This window comes from Zonotrichia albicollis, chromosome 6 (assembly GCF_047830755.1).
Source record: "Zonotrichia albicollis isolate bZonAlb1 chromosome 6, bZonAlb1.hap1, whole genome shotgun sequence".
Lineage (NCBI taxonomy): Eukaryota > Metazoa > Chordata > Aves > Passeriformes > Passerellidae > Zonotrichia > Zonotrichia albicollis.
This window is the reverse complement of record NC_133824.1, coordinates 49,004,821-49,022,064: the sequence shown is the minus strand read 5'-3', so window position 1 is coordinate 49,022,064 and position 17,244 is coordinate 49,004,821. Positions and strand designations below refer to the sequence as shown.

Here is a 17,244-nt window from a genome sequence, read left to right as displayed (position 1 = left end):
AAATGAGATCATCCCAGAGCACTGAACACCCCAATCTTTGCTTTTCCCAAGCCAGCATTCAACCCTGGTTTTCCCCAAGCTAATGTTCCTGCAGAAATCCACCAGAAATACAATTTACTGAGCCTATAAACTCAGAATAAATAATTTTTCCTCTACGTACTGTGTCTGCGAACTCAGATTAAATATTTTGTCCTGTATGTACTCAGACCATAAACTCAGATTAAATAATTGTTTTCCTCTCACCAGTTCTTTCTACACATTTTTATCTGGTCTTTGACCCTTCCCGGCACTGTGGGACGTCCCACGCGTGACTGCACCAGTGCCTGTGTGTGGGTAAAGGGCAGCACCAGAGCTTTTTTCCAGACACTCCAAATGCCCTGGAGGGAACAGGGAGCCTCGGCCTCCCTTTGTTTCAGGCTTTTCTGCTGCTCCTGTCGGTTAACCATCACAAGTAATTAAGATCTATAAGATAACGTGGGTCATACCTATGCTTCGGCAGGCTGCCAGGTACATTGCAAATCTCCTGTTCTCCTCCCACATAAATGCTTATGTAAAAAAAAAAAAAAAAAAAAAAAAAAAAAAGTAGCTGCTGGGCAGACTTTTTTTTTAAATTTTTTTTTCTTTATATCTGTGTTCACAGTGGAGTGTCTTCACAACAGGAACATCAAACAAACTCCATAATTGCAAAGTTTGTAATATTTCTTCTGCAGCTCGGACAGTCTGTGCCACTCGTGATTCCACGTCAGTAGCACTAGGGAAGTCCCAAATTCTGCTTTCTGGAGTTGCACAATGCACATTGTGTTTGATGACAGCAGATTTACACGGTCAGGAGAGGAAACACGGGGTTGCACAGCCATGGGGGTCATGTCTTGGTAATAACCAAGGTGAAGAATTCACCACTCTGCTCTCATACAGGATTCAGCCATTCCCAGATCTTTCCTGTCCCAAATTACTGTTTTAATTTTGACGCTACTTCATATTGTTTCCTCATGTCTTGGTTTAGGCCTCCTTTTATCTTGTGCTGCTCTTAGTGAAAATGCATTTATAATGAAATCCCTGAGCTATTTGGGTTGGAAGGGACCTTAAACATCATCCTGTTCCACCCTGCCATGTGCAGGGACACCTTCCCCTGTTCCAGGTTGCTCCAAGCCCTGCCTTGGACACTTCCAGGGATCCAGGGGCAGCCAGAGCCTCTCTGGGAAAGCTGTGCCAGGGCCTCACCATCTTTGCAGGGAACAATTCCCTCCTAAATGTGAAAGTCACTGTGGAAACCCAGAGCACCAGGAATATTTCTGTGTCTGCTCTGGGGTGTCCTGACCCCTAGGGCAGCACTGACTTTCACCCTCATTCATGGAGAAAGTTTCCTAGACTTCAAGATAGACTAGAATCCACAAAAGTGTGCAATAGATTATAGAGAGCAGTGTAGGTGTATCACTTGGTGAGAAATTTAGGTTTTGGGATTTTTAGTGTGTTGTGGATGGAAGCAAGATGGAGGACACAGGGTGTCATCCTGGGCTGCTTCTTCATGCTTCTTCCTTCTTCTTCATGGGTTTGGGTGGCATTTTGTAATTGGGCAGAAAAGCCCCAGTGTGGGCTCTGTGGGATCAGTTATTGGGTTAGAAGGGAAAATAATCTAAGTGTCAGTTCTTAATTAGCCAGTTCAGTCTTAAAATACCTTGTAACAAAAAATTGTTAGCCATTTTGTGCCTTGTAATAAAAAGCTGCTGAACTCAGAGTAGTGAAACTGTTTTACTAAAAAGAAATAATAAACACTTCAGTCCAAACACAAATTACTCTCTCAAGTGCCTTCAATCCAGACCCAAAAGGACCAATGCTTAATACCTCCACAGTCACTTGATGGAAAGCTCAGCCTTAGTAAGGTGATGCTTTTAGCAGGCTTCTTCCCAAGAATGCCTGTTAAGTTCTTTAGAAAAAAAAATTCTTTACTGCTTAGGGAGAAATTCTTCCCTTATTTTAGTCTTTTTTACCCCTCAGCATTCCCAGCTGCCCAGGCTCTGCCCCATCCTCTTGGTTTGAATTCATGTCCCTCTCAGCTGCTTTCTTGGGCTGAAGTAGAGGCATGTTCATGCTGCCCACAGGCAAAAACAATGTATTGTCTGCGTATACAAGCTTCAAATTGTTGAAGACAATCCCTGTTTTCCCTTGGATGATATCCCATCAGGAACAATGGAGCAAGCTCTCGTGTTGTTTACAGCTTAGCTACTGTACACAGGGCACAGATCCCAAAATCCACCCAGTTAGGGATAGTAAAGTTGGTTTTAAGCATGCAAAAATAATCAGAGCTTCTTTGGTGAGTGTCTGCACATGATACAGAAGGTTATTAGGTCAGAGATCAAGATGTACCCAAAGGGAAAGTTTCCATGCCTCCTACCCCCACTTAATATCATTTATCCTGACTCTGCCCGTGCCCTTCACGTGCATGACCTTCCCAAAGGGGCAGAAAACAAGACTTTTAAACAAATCCTGGACAGTATTTGCCCAAAGTAACTTCTGAGACAGATTTTTGCTGATACAGTCCCTGAGCAAAAGCCTTGGCATGTGGCTTAGACATCCAGTTAGATCTTCAGGGAGAGGGCTGCCTTGGTGTGAGCAGAGAGCCAGAATGCCCAGGAATGCATAAATTTTATTTCTCACCTGTAGAAATGGTTCACCTCTAGCTTTAAAACACTTGATTTTGCCATGTTGGTTTAATGGCCAGAATAATAACAAATCCCAGTTAAAAATCAACAACTGTTCCAATTCCAGCAAGCAAGAAAATGCTGAATATGCCTCAAATGTAAAATAAACAAAAATACAGTAACCTTTTTTTTTTTTATTTTCCCCAAAGCTCAAAGTCCTGTAAATAAGAGAAATTGCATCCAGTCAAATATTTGTTATGGAGAACCTCCACTCCATCCACAAACTTCATGTCATTCAGCTTCCAGGCTTTATGCAAACACAAAAGCAACTCTAAGCTTGGCTCCAAGGTTGATCATGCGTCTGGAAATTTGACACTGGTCTCAACTGTGAGTTTTGAAAGCTGTTTACTAAAAACATCTGGGCTCCACTTGCTCTGGGAGTTTAACTGAAAACTCCTTCTTGTTGCTCCTTGGGCAAAACTCTCGGTGAAAACTTTCCAGTTTGTTTCTTTTAGGTGCCCGAATTTTTCCAAGTGGGAAACCCTGGATTTAGGCAACAAGTTTTCACTGAGTACTTACAGCACAGAATGCAAATGGCTGGGGTACACAGAGTTGCTGCCTCCTGGAAACACTCTCCAAAGGGAGACAGACAAAGGATGTTTGAAGTTCTGCCGGGAAATTTGCTTTGGAGACTGAAAATGAAGCTATTTTTATGCCAGAAAGAAAAAAAGTCCAAACACAGAATAATCTGTAGCTTTGTACTACAAGATTTTATAGACGAGGATTATAAAACCTTCTTTAGACAGACAAACTTCTAAGTTGTGACACAGGATTTTTTATCTCTCTGGAGTATTTTTACACACAGTCTAAACAAAATGCTGTAGGAGATTGCAATTCTAATTTGCCCAGAACACCCTTTCATTTATTTTTATTTCTTTTACAAGCCTTGTAAAAATACACTTAGAGCCAAGAGAGTGAGGAAGAACAATGTTAATAATACAGTAATTCTGTCAGCACAGCCAGAAGCAGGATCTGGTGAATTTACTTGGATGTCTCAGCCCTTTTTAAACTAATTTTCAGACTGACTCCACTATCTGTGAGGGAAGAGCACCATCCCTGATTCCAAAGGCAGCCTGTGCCCCAGGTGCATGTACAAGAGCTTTCACAACATGGATTTGCCCAGCTGCAAAAGCCACAATAAGTTTGATGTTGACATTCCACCACAGGCCACCATCTACAATATTTGCTCTACTGTCATGATCCTGCCATGGTGTCATCCACCTTTCCCCCCCTCAGATTTACAGTGTTAAAAACAAGGGGGTTGGGATCATTCCTGTCCCCTATTTCTGTTGTATTGAACTTTTTCTTCAAATACTGTAGAAAAACTGCAAATAGACCACCCATCCAAAGTCAACAAAAAGGGGGAAATTTCTCAATACACCACAAAAATCCCCTCCTTCTGAGCATGAATTTTCCTGGAAAATGCTGGTGAGTGTTGAAGCCCTCATGGATCACCAGGCAGCTTTGATTCTAGATACATGGGTGAAATATTCTTTTTTTAAAAGAAGTTTTACTTGGAAATCAAAGAAACAAACAGGTTTGTCCCCTCAGAGGCCATCAGGTAATTTAGTGAGGATGCACAAAGGTGTTCCTTGGATTTAGTGCAGCACTGAGTTTAAGCAGACACTAAATCTCTCAGAGGAGGCTGCTTTTATACTCAGCCACCCAAAAAGGGAGGAGCAGCAAATGCTTTCAAGCATGAGGAGAAGAAACAAGCTTTTACAAGGAGCTGGCAGTTAAAGGACATGCAGCAGCCTGATAAAACACCACAAAAACAAGCAGTGGCCCATGGCTGATCTCTGTTGGGCAGGATGGGTGGGGGGCACCCCCAAAACTGCTGAGCAGGTCTCTCCAGGAACTCGTTCCATGGCTCATTCAGAAGGGATTCAATCCATGTAGAGGGATGTTCTCAGCAGAGGGGAGGCACAGGGAGAGTTTTCTCTGGGAAAGACTGGTGGGCTGGGAGGGGACCCTGAAAACACTCCCATGGCTCATGCAGAGGTGCAGCCACGACTCCACAGGTTCCACACCCACATCCACCTTTCCTGCTGGGTGCAACTTCCTCCTAAGCCACATTGAGGACCTTGGCATCGAAGTAAAAATACTGAAAAGCAGCTCAAGGGGTTCAAGTTGGGCCTAAAAAAGCTGTGCTGCTTGTGGAGCAGCGAGGAAGTGCTGAAGTGTGGAGTGCTGTCCTGGACACAGTTCCTTCCTCAAGGTGGGGAACAGATCCAGCCGTGCTGTCCCTGCACACTAAACAAACTGGGGGGAAAAAAGCAAGGAAATTGCCCAGAGAGAGAGAGAGAAATAAACCAGGGGAAATCATCTTTGTTGGGGTGAGAAATGGCTGTGACACTTGAAATGGGGTTGGCCTTCAGGACCGTGTTGAAGCTGTTGTGCTCAGCTCAGCAGATGTTGGGCCGTGCCCACAGATATCAGCGTCCCAGCAGGCCATAAAGCAGGGACAGAGAGGCCACCCACTCTGTGGGACAGGGAGATAAGGGGTCAGGACAGCCCCAGGAGCCCCCAGCAATCCCACAGGGCCGTTTGAGACACTGCTGGGCTGGGCAGAACCCTGAACCTGGGCAGAGCACCCTGGCCTTTGTGGTCAGAGTCCTGGGAAGATGCTGCCATAAAGGCTGTGGAGGCAAAGGCCTCAGAGTCCCCTGAGCCTGCAGCCAGAGGAATGCTCTGCCTGGCCTGAGGAATCTTCCACCCACTTGCTTGCTCAGTCATGCATGGCCACAAACCTGTCTAAATAGGCAGCGATGACCAAGACTGAAACTCAAATCAGGAACTTTCCAGTCTGACAAGTAAAAACAAACAAAAAAGATTTCCGCTCCACACGTACTTAGCACAGGCCAGGCCCTTCCTTGCCTGCTGTTTGGTGCTCCTGGCTCCTTCTAAAAGTCTCTGAGAAGGGACACAACTCACAGCAGGCTCAGAGGAAAGAAGAAACACTCCCACGGCCAAAAAGGCTGCATTCCTCACACAAACACCCCCACACCTCGTGTGTCTCTTTTCCCTGTCTCCAGCCGCCCTGCTGACCCCTTAGAGTGTCTCTGCAGGCCATGAACTTAGCAGAAAACAGCATTTTGGACCAGTTTCTTTTGGCCACTGGATGGGTCTGAAAGCTCCAGGGTTAGAGACACACGGAGGAGCTCAGTGACTCGAGGGCAAAGGGTGATCACAGAGAATTTCCCCACAATGCCAGGACCCCGAGGGGCAGGGAGGATGTTCACTCAGGCCCAGAAGGAAAAGTTCTCTGACAAAGCATTTCTCCAGTCAGGAGGTGCAGGTTGAGCAATGGGCTGACACCAGCTGAAACAACAGCCTGGGAGGGAACAGAGGGATGCAAAACCACGAGGATGTCTCTGAGGTCACCATGGAAAACAGCCTCTGACTAAGAAGAAGAAGAAAGAAGCCAGAATTGCAGCATTGTTACTTCATCCAAGGAACTTTGTTCCATCAAGACCAGCAGGCTCAGCATGACCACACAAAAAAAAAGTTACCAAGCTTTTATTGGAATTCCTGCCTGTATCCCTGCCTCAGGCAGGTTTAACCAGCAGTGGACTCTGCCTGGAAAAGGCAATTCCCACTTTATTCCCTGCCTGTGTTTACTCTGGTCTACTCTGGAGTCACCAGGCCCTACTTGCCTCCACATAAATAAAAGCATTTCAAGAGGAACAGGGAGGTTGTCAGCCTTGGATAGGAGAAAACATCCACTTCCAGAGTTTTCTGCTGGAAACCCTTCTCCTTCAAATCATCAGCCTTGCTGTGGTGAAAAATGTTGTTACCACAAAATTCCTCAGCTGGGAAGGGTTCAATCCCTTCTTGCTGGATTCCAGAGGCCAGGAAAGCAGTTCAATTCAGAGAAAGGAGCATTTCTTGAACTTATTTCAGGAAATATTTATTCACAATTATATATAATATTATATATTCATAATTTTAATAATAATTATTCCATTATTTCAACCTAAACTGTCACACAGCCACTTCACAGGTCTACAGTGACAAGGATGGGAACACAACTGGGAATTGCAGAGATTGGAAAAGAAGGAGAAAGGGGACTGAGAATCTCTGTCTTTACTAGAATCTGTGTTTCTACAGGAATCTGTGTTTTTACCAGAATCTGTGTTTTTCCAGCCACATCCAGCGTGAGAAGCACCAGTGCAGAGAGGCTGAGGAATAGGAAGAGAAAGTGACGCCACCATTGCTTTACATCAGCTGGAAACTTTCTCTTCTTCTTCCAAGTCCTTCAGGAGTGGCTTTTTCCAGAAGTAACTGGGAGAAGATAATTCTACTCCTTTCCCCATATCACCCTCCACCAAAACCAGGCAGATCTCTCTGTTTCAGGCAGTTCCTGCTTTCCTGTCAGGTGGGAGGATGAGGATTGAGCAACAGCACCTCCAAAAGCAACCCAACCTCGAGGGTGAGAAATTGGGAAGTGGGTGGGATCTCTTCCAAACCATCACATGACTTTTATTCATCCTCCTCCTTGGGAATGAGGTAACATTCCATTTTCAGACAACAAGCTTTGCCTGGTATCTACAACAACCCAACAACCAAACTAAGAAGGTCATGATACATTTAAAAAGCATCTTTATTTTACCTGAGAAAACTTGTGTTATACCATAAATCAGGAAATGAATGAAAGGTTAATCAGCTGTAATTTCAGTTCAGTTGCTCTTTGAGGGATGCTATCCTTTACAGAAAGGAATTTTGTTAACATTCCCATTGTGTTCCAGCACTAAGATAACAGCCAACAAACAGGGCACTGTTGGAAGTTGGTCACTGAAGAAGCTCCCAGCACCCTTCCAAGTGATATTTCCCACCTCACTTGCCTGCCAGAGGCTGCCTGGGAAGGGAGGAATGTCCCTGCTGTGTTCCAGAGCTCCTCCCGCTCACCTGATCTGGCAGGGGAAGGGAAAGGAACGGGAGAGGGGAGGGAAGCGACCGAGAGAAATAGGGATGCGAGGGAAAATCCTGGGCCCAGGATGTCAGGAGACAGGCAGAGAGCTGGGAAAGGGGTGGAGGGAGAAAGGAAAGGCATCTGGAGCCATCTGCCAGGGAAGGGAAGGGAAGGGAAGGGAAGGGAAGGGAAGGGAAGGGAAGGGAAGGGAAGGGAAGGGAAGGGAAGGGAAGGGAAGGGAAGGGAAGGGAAGGGAAGGGAAGGGAAGGGAAGGGAAGGGAAGGGAAGGGAAGGGAAGGGAAGGGAAGGGAAGGGAAGGGAAGGGAAGGGAAGGGAAGGGAAGGGAAGGGAAGGGAAGGGAAGGGAAGGGAAGGGAAGGGAAGGGAAGGGAAGGGAAGGGAAGGGAAGGGAAGGGAAGGGAAGGGAAGGGAAGGGAAGGGAAGGGAAGGGAAGGGAAGGGAAGGGAAGGGAAGGGAAGGGAAGGGAAGGGAAGGGAAGGGAAGGGAAGGGAAGGGAAGGGAAGGGAAGGGAAGGGAAGGGAAGGGAAGGGAAGGGAAGGGAAGGGAAGGGAAGGGAAGGGAAGGGAAGGGAAGGGAAGGGAAGGGAAGGGAAGGGAAGGGAAGGGAAGGGAAGGGAAGGGAAGGGAAGGGAAGGGAAGGGAAGGGAAGGGAAGGGAAGGGAAGGGAAGGGAAGGGAAGGGAAGGGAAGGGAAGGGAAGGGAAGGGAAGGGAAGGGAAGGGAAGGGAAGGGAAGGGAAGGGAAGGGAAGGGAAGGGAAGGGAAGGGAAGGGAAGGGAAGGGAAGGGAAGGGAAGGGAAGGGAAGGGAAGGGAAGGGAAGGGAAGGGAAGGGAAGGGAAGGGAAGGGAAGGGAAGGGAAGGGAAGGGAAGGGAAGGGAAGGATCGCAGCACCTGGCTCCGTTCCCAACCACCAGATTCAGCACGGGGTCCCTTCAGACAGCCCGGGCGAGGTACGGGATCGGGGGGCAGCCGGGTTATTTCGGTTTGTCCCGGGTTATCCCGGACTGTCCCGGGTTATTCGGGTTTATCCCGGGGGTCCCGGCCCGGCCGAGCCGCCACGTGGGGGCGCCCGCGCTGCGCTGCCCCTCCTCCCCCGCGGGCCCATCAGCGCGCTCCGCGCGCCGCTGCCCCGGGGCACGCCGGGAGTTGTAGTCCCAGCGGCGCGACAGCGGAACGGTGCCTACCAGCGGCTTCTCCGCGGTTCAGCGTGGGGGCTCCGCCTCTGTTGTCTCCTCACGGACACTCGGGGACCTGCCGGGTGGTTTCCGCCATCCCGCAGCGCTGCCGTGGTGCCGTGTCGGTGTCGCGTGGGGATGACGTCAGTGGGAGGCCCGGGCGGGTGTCATGGCCGTGGGGGAGCTGCTCCCTTACAAACCTTCTCAGGCGGGGGAGTGAGGGAGGGCAGTGCCCCGGGCTGTGTAAACAGGAGCACACATTGAGATTATCCCAGTGGAGCTGTGCCAAACACAAAATGTTGCAACAGAAGAGTCAAGTTGTATAAGTTTTATAAGGAACATACCCACAACATTTTGTTCCTTTGAGAAATCACTATTTCCAGTGTTTATAAAAGTCCTGATTAGGACAGTGTCACAGACTGCTTTGGGTTGGCAGGGACCTTGCGAAAAACGCCAATCACTTGTTTTTTTAAAAAAGTTTAATAGTAATAAAATGGTTATAAAAATAGTAATATAATTAGAGTAATAAGAATTTGGACAATTAGGATTAGGACAATACAAGACAATAAAAAAAAAAAAAGATACGGAGAGGCCGGGTACCTCTTTGTGGGCAAAATAAGCCCGAAAAAGGACACACGTTAACAGAGGATTAACCCTTAAAAGCAATAGTCTGTTGCATATTCATACACCTCATACATGATGCATAAATTCCATTCAAACAAAGGATTCTGTCTGGTCAGTGACAACTTCTTCCTTTTAATCCTGATGGTGTCTTCAGGGCCATCTCTGAAAGATTTTGGTGTCCTGTGGCTGCTACCTGGTGCAAGTACCTCGTTCCTCTGTATAAAAAAATATCCCACATACATAGTTTCTATTTTAACATTATGTTATAACCTCAAACTATATTTAACACACTACTTAAGAAAATTAATACAGCATGACTTTCTAACATAACATATATAATATTAATTTAATATTTGTGAAAAGCCCATCATAAAACCCACACTTTTCACAACCTTAAAAATCATCACATTCATGGGCAGAGACACTTTCCACTATCCCAGGTTGCTCCAAGCCCCATCCAGCCTGGCCTTGGACACTGCCAGGGATGGAGCAGCCACAGCTTCCCATGGAAATCCATTCCAGGGCCTCACCACCCGCACAGGGAAGAGTTTTCCTCCCCAATATTCCATCTAAACCCACCTCCTGCCAGTTTGAAGCCATTCCCACTTGTCCTGACACTCCCTGTCCAAAGTCCCTGTCCAGCTGTCCCTGAGCCCTTTTTGTCACTGGAAGGCTCCAAGGTCCCCCTGGAACCTTCCCTTTTTCAGGCTGGACATTCCCATAACTACCAACAAGCAACTTGTAACACAATTAAGCAGAAATAAAAATCTAATTATGTTGTGGGAGGGGAATCCAGGGCTTGTGGTCTACATGAAGAAAGAGAAAATGGAAAAATGTGTGAAAGTGGTGAAATCACCAAGAAAGCAGGATGAGAACAGGCATGAAAGATGTTTGGTGACAGCAGAACAGGCCATAAAAATATGATAAAATATATAAAGATTTTATTCCTTTCTCTGTAGAGAGTATGGCAGAGCTGGCAAACAAAGGAAGTAGTTTCCCTGTACAAAAGCTTTTACTTTTCCAAGTTTAAAATTAAATGTTGCATCTGATTCTGGGATTTCTCGCAAATATTTGGTGTGTTTACTTTCCTGAGGCTGATTAATTTTGTAGTAATTAATGGATAGCAAGCCATGAGCATTCTTTTTAAATATTCAAAGCCAAATATCTTTAGATTTTCCAAGCAAGTCCCCTCACACTTCTTTTTTACCTGAAACTTGGATTTGAATTTGATTCAGTCTGCTAAGAAAGGAATTCTGGGTATTATTTTAACCTTACAAGAAAAAGCACATAATTTAACTCTAAATTTGCAAAAATTAATAGACATTTCTGCTGATGCCAGAATTTATATTCTAGGCAGGACAGAGAAAGGAAGCCTGGATGAGCAGTATAAATTCCAAAATTTTAGGTGGTTACCCTTGAGTGAGATAACACAAAGCTGTCTAAAATGGGATTAATAAACAACCAGATTTTTACCACCTCCAAAGGGATAAATTTCTCCCCAATATCTAATCTAATCCTTCCCTCCTTCATCTTAAAGCCATTTAAAGCCAAAAGTTTAAAGCGTGGCCACAGAGAGGACAAAGTCTCTTCACAAGGAGCCTTGATTTTATGAATCAATTTTTTGTATAAGAATTAAAACCAGGGAGGAATGGGAGTTGAAAATAGCACTGACACCCCAAATGCAACTTTTTTTGATTCCCACAGTCCTGGGAATTGTAAAGCCAGAACTGTAGCCCAATTTGAACTTCACAAGTGGATGCTATTTTTAGAGGAGAAAAATAAATCATTCACATTCTTTTTTATGTTGCATATTTTCATATCTGGCAGCACCATACAAAAAAAATAATCAGAGGGGAAAATCTGCTCTGGTTTCATTGCAAGTAATAAAATCCACACATAAATAATATAGTCGGACTTTGCTTAAGGAAAAAAAAAGCTTGGTTTTGGTTTTGGGGGGGTTTTTTGGTTGGTGGTTTTTTTTTTTTTTTTTTTTTTTTTGAAGGCTCATCAAGAATTTCAGGAATTCTTTATCTTTAGGAATAGATAAATGAAAATGGTCTTTCACTAGTTATGTGATTAGCAAATAATAGGTAAAATCTGATTTTCAGTGGCAAAAGCAAAGTGTAAATGCACAGAGGATCACTTATATGGGAACTTCATTGACAGAGTATTTTTCCTCGATTTACTTGGTGCTGTCTGTACTCCCACCCCCATTCCAGCAGGGCAGCTCCACTTCTAGGAATGTAAGAGGATCTCTGTGCTCATGAGTCAGTTCAGGGGTATTGATTTCCAAGAGCAGCCAAAAACACAGTCGGGGAAAAGAGGAGCAGAAACTGGGTGAGTGTATTATGGTGTATTATGATCCTGCCCTGCTAAATTTTTCCAGTGGTGCCAAAGAAAATCACAGCTGTCTCCTTCCAGTTTCAGAGGTTACTGGGCATGAGGAAAATGAAAGAGGATGTCTCGGTTTTGAGGAATAGTTAGAGATTAGCACCTCAATTTGTGAAAGGGTGATACAGCTGATGCTAAAGACTGAACCTCTAATGGACACTTCCCACCAGACCAGGCTGCTCCAAGGCCCATCCAGCCTGGCCTGGAGCACTTCCAGGGATGAGGCAGCCACAGCTCCTCTGGGGAAGAAGGAGAAAAGAAGGAACAAATTCCTTGCCAAGTTGCCCAAAGGCTCAATCCCAGCTTTTGCTGTGAGCCTTGTTTGGTCCTCTGGCAGCAAGCAGCTCCTTACAGCGGATCTTTTTGAGAACACATGGCTGGGGTGGGTGGAGAGGGAGGGAACTGTAGCAGAATTAGTCTTGATAATCCAACCTTTCCACCTTCACAAGCCAGGAGAGGCATCAAAATCTCCCATCTGGACACATATTGGAAATCAGGCTCTAGTTTGGTACCTTGGAATTCAGATGCCTCTTTTAAAAGGCATCCAGGGTTTGGAATTGCACATGGGCTGATGTCCATCATTAGGCATCTCTCCACACAGCTACATTTATATTCCATGACCTCTGGAAAGAGGAGCATGCTCCAATCCTGCAGTCAGCAGCCACCCAAAGCCCTTCATCTTTAACAAGCCATTTTGGGCATCCTGAAGGAGCCTCTAATGTTCTTAAAAACTTCTTAGGAAGCTCCTGGTAGACCTCCCTCATCCTTCTAACCAGTCCCCAGGGACAATTTCACAGGCACTGAGGAGAAGGAAACTTTCCTCCTTTTTAGAGAAAATTAAAATTTCCAAAGCACTTCAGTTTGTCCCAATCTATCCACACCTTGGTTGGAGGATTCATGGCTTGGCCAACACCTCTCCAGTCCTCCACTTGGTTGGTGCAGAAGTTATGGCAGGAATTTGAAGGATAATTATTGATCCTTCATCATTATCCTTCCCCATCTGCACCAGCAGCTGCCCCTGGCCAACAACTTGTGGTTGGCAGAAGTCTCTCAGAACCTTCTGGAAGTGCCTGGGACATCCCAAGGGGGCCATCAACAGCCTGGAACAGATTCCAGGTTCCAGGAGTTCTAGTCAGGAGTAAAGTTGTGCATAAAGACAGATCCAACTCCTGTGCCCTGGTTGTGCTACCGTTCAGCCATTCCTTTTCCAGCTCCTGGAAGAACTGGAACAAGGATTTTTTTTTCCTTCATAAATATCCTGCTCACAGTTGTAATCTTGTTCACAGTGATGAATTTTCTTGCATTTCAAACACTTTAAGGCAACAATTAATAAAAAGTCTCATCACAGAGTGAAAGTATTTAAAAATTCAGAGGCACTTGTAGTTAAATAAAAGAGATTTTATTAAGCCTATTTCATCATAAACTTTGGGGTCAGTCAAGTGAGAATAATCTCACCTTTTAAATGGATTATTTATTACTTCTCTACAAAGAAGAGAGGTGGTGAAGAGAGGGATGAGCAGCAGGAAGCAGCATCACCTCTCTTTCCATTAGGATTTGATGCAGCAAGGATGAAAAAATGGGAAAAAGGAAAAATGTAGTGGCAAACATGGCTTCAGAGATGGAACTCTGGCAATTCCAGCAAACAACAGACACCCAACAAAGAGAGAGAGAGAGAGAGAGAGAGAGAGAGAGGAGAGCTGATCCATAAAACATAATTTAATATATTTGGAGTTTAAGGGGATATAAACTGCTTTCAATGGGTGTATCTAAGTGTGTCTGAGTACCAATTCCCAGAATTTCTGCCCTAAAGTATGCATCCAACACCTGCCTGCTCTCACCTCAGCTTCCTCAGTGCTCAGTGGAGAACAGCATTCCCAGCTGGACTCTTCTCCTGTGAAAATGACCTGAAGTTGTGCCATGCAATTCTGTAAGTACACAGCTCTCCCTTCTAACTGCAGAGGGAGCCAAAAGAAGGTGTTTTCAGCCCAGAAAATGAATTTGGATTCCAGCATTTAATTTTTAGATATCAGAGAGGATCAGTCACAAACTGTGATTTCTACTCAGCTGATGATGGAGACTGAGCGAGGTTTTCTTGTCTTGTTAAAGCCCTTCTCACCTGGCTGATCACTCTTATCAGGGCACATTTTACGTCTTTGTTCCTGAGGCTGTAGATGATGGGATTTAGGAGCGGGGTGAGCATTCCATAGAGCATGGACACGACCCTATCCCACTGTGGGGAATAGGTGGAGGAAGGGCGGACGTAGGTGTAGATGGTGGTCCCATAAAAAAGCCAAACTACAGCCAGGTGAGAACCACAAGTGGAGAAAGCCTTGTGCCAGATCCCAGGGGACTTCCTTGCCAGGATTTCCAGGAGGATACAGATGTAAGAGACCACAGTGACCACACAGGCACCGCTCCCCAGCACCCCGGCCACCACCAGGATCACCAACTCCGTGCTGTGGGTGGACGAGCAGGAGAGGGCCAGCACGGGAGGAAGGTCACAGTAATACTGCTGGATTCTGTTAGGACCACAGAAAGAGAGTGTGAAAACCAGAGAGGTGTGCAGCAGGGAGTTCAGAAGCCCTGTTGCCCAGGTGCCCAGGGCCAGCTGAGCACACAGCTTGATGCTCACAATGCTGGGGTACCTCAGGGGGTGGCACACAGCCACGTAGCGGTCGTAGGCCATCACAGCCAGAAGGAAAATCTCTGTGCCCACCACAGCAATGAGGGAAAAGTGCTGGAGCAGGCAGCCAGAGAAAGAAATCTCTTTGTGCTCCAGCAGCAAGACTGCCAGCATCTTGGGCACGGTGATGGTGGGACATAAGAGATCCAGCAGGGATAAGTTGCCGAGGAAGAAGTACATGGGGCTGTGCAGGTGGGAGTCAGTGCTGATGGCAATGAGGAGAGTGATGTTGCCTGCCATGGTGGCCACATAAATGAGCAGAAACAGCACAAAGAGATGCAAACGGATTTCTGGAGCATCAGAAAGGCCTACGAAAACAAACTCGGATACTGCTGAGAGGTTGACCCTCTGCATCTTATCTCTCATTGTGGGAGCGAGCAGAGGTTTCCCTGGAATAAAGAAGGTGTAACTTAATCAAAATTTCATCCCCATTTTAAAGATTGTGAGGGTTTTTTTGGTCTGTTTTGAAGTTCAAAACCGTTTCCAAGCATTGGACTCAAAATCTCAATTTTGCCCACATATTCCTAATGCAAAAAGCGAATTGTAGGTATTAAACTTCACAATGATTAAATCAAAATGTTAGGTTTTGCAAGTTGCCACCTCAGTCTGAAGAACTGGAAGTGGAAGTTAACTTCTCTGTGGCATCCAGCTTGGACACAGCTCCAGGCAACACAAAGGGGCTGTCAAGCTTCTCGGAGCAAGGGAAGTGTGGTATAGATCCTAAAATTCCTTTCAACATAAAATACTTAGTATTGATAATACCATGAAAAGGGTCTAGATTAGTAACAGAAGCTAAAACTTTTTAAGGGAGTAATGCTGTCAGAAAATAATTAAATCTCTCAAAATCAGTGGATAGATGCATGTTAGGGTTTTTTTTCAGCTTTTGGATGAGGTTTGGAGCAACCTGTTCTAGTGGAAGGTGTCCCTCCCCATGGCAGGGGTTTGGAATCAGCTTTAAGGAGCTTGCCAACCCAAACTATTCTATGATTCTATAATTTAAAAAAGTTATCATTTGGCATCCCATTAAAGACCCCCAGTTTTCTATAAATTTTACCCTACAGACTTCCATAATACCATTAGTACTTCTAGCATCTATCTGGACTTTCTCCCCATCTCATTTCCCCAGTTCAAAGAAGTCTAAATGTGGCATTAAAGGATATTGCCATTTACCCCACACTGCTCCATGGAATGTAGCTCAGTTTTTACAGTAAGGATTTACATACCAGCCCTAGAAGAGGGAAAACAATGTTCAGTCCAAACACCTCCTTTTGGAAGACTTTGGGATTAATTCTGAGATGGTGGGAATATTGTACCACATTCTCATTTCTAAGATAAGCAGAGATAAATAGATTGATGAAATATTTCACCTGGCCAGGCTCCACTGTGGTCTCATGTTCTCCCAGAAGCTTGAGAGGGAGCAAAGTCAGGGCTTAAACTACGTAAGAAATAGTTAACTCAGCAGAAATAAAAGGGACATCACTTGTTCATGAAATGTGGAGCTCATTCAGGTGAAATAGCACAGAAACAACACAGAAATACTCACTGCTGCACAGAATTAATTACGGGTGATTTATAGTTGCCTGTAGCTCCAGGAAACAAAATAATCCTTTTTCTTCTTTCTACATGTGATATAAAAATGATTTCACTCTTAAAGAAGAGATGAATCCCAACAAAGCAGCATTGGAATATTCACACAGACACCTGCCAGCACTGGCACAAGGACTGGCTTGGCTGCAGCAGTAAGCACCTCTCTTCTCTAATGAGGTTTTATAAATATGAGGGAGTGTCTGGGGACAAGTGTGTCTGACAGTTTTTTTGTCTGTTCCCTTAATTGTATGTATGAGGGGTTTTTCAGAATATTGCCAAAAGGGTCTGGAAATCGAAGGATCCAAAATTACCAGCACTATTTTGAAGAGCTAACAAAAATTCCCCTTTGGTCCCATTAAGCATCCATGTGTGATTTATGGGAGTGCCACTCCCCATGTGATGTCCAGGACTGTTCCTATTCCAGCAATACCTGACTGTAAATTCTGCACTGTTCACATGAAGGACTCATGCTGTCCAGCATTCTTCCAGCCTGTTTGCTGTGTTTGCAAACTCCTGGAAAATTAAAGATTCTGCATCTTACATTGGCAAACAGTGATAAGATAAGAGGGAATGGTTTTACACTAAAAGATGAGGGACTTAGATTGGGTATTAGGAAGAAATTCTTCCCTGTGAGGGTGGTGAGGCCCTGGCACAGGCCCTGGCCCAGGGAAGCTGTGGATGCCCCTGGATCCCTGGAAGTGTCCAAGGCCAGCTTGGATGGGGCTTGGAGCAGCCTGGGAGAGTGGAAGGTGTTCCTGCCCATGGCAGGGGGTGGAACAACATGAACTTTAAGGTCCATTTCAACCCAGACCATTCCAGGACTGTATAAACTGGAATTCCCCTGGGGTCCCACAGCACAGGCCTCACCTGCCATGGGAGTGCAGAGCTATGGCTGGAATAAATCCCCATGGCCCAGCCCATTCCCTGTGAGCTAAAGTTATCCCAAGGATCATCAGGCATCACTCTTCCCATGGAGTTTTGCAATAAAGAATTTCATAATAAACTCAGATGCCAGAAAGAGATAGAGCAAAGAGATCCATCCCTCACCTCTCCCTTCCAAGCCAAACAATTCTGTGATTCTGTTCCCCTCATAAATCTTAAATGTTTCTTTTGGGGTGGGATGCATTAGCCTCATTAGGGTGACAGTCACCCAGG

At 45.5% G+C, this 17,244-nt stretch overlaps 1 protein-coding gene across 1 annotated transcript; it reads right to left on the bottom strand.

Annotated features, from left to right (window-relative positions):
- Nucleotides 1–13,875: 13,875 nt before the first annotated feature.
- On the bottom strand, nucleotides 13,876–14,856 carry LOC102070129 (olfactory receptor 5V1-like). Its single transcript, XM_005491699.3, has one exon. The coding sequence runs from the start codon at nucleotides 14,854–14,856 to the stop codon at nucleotides 13,876–13,878; it is 981 nt and encodes a 326-aa protein (XP_005491756.2).
- Nucleotides 14,857–17,244: the final 2,388 nt, after the last annotated feature.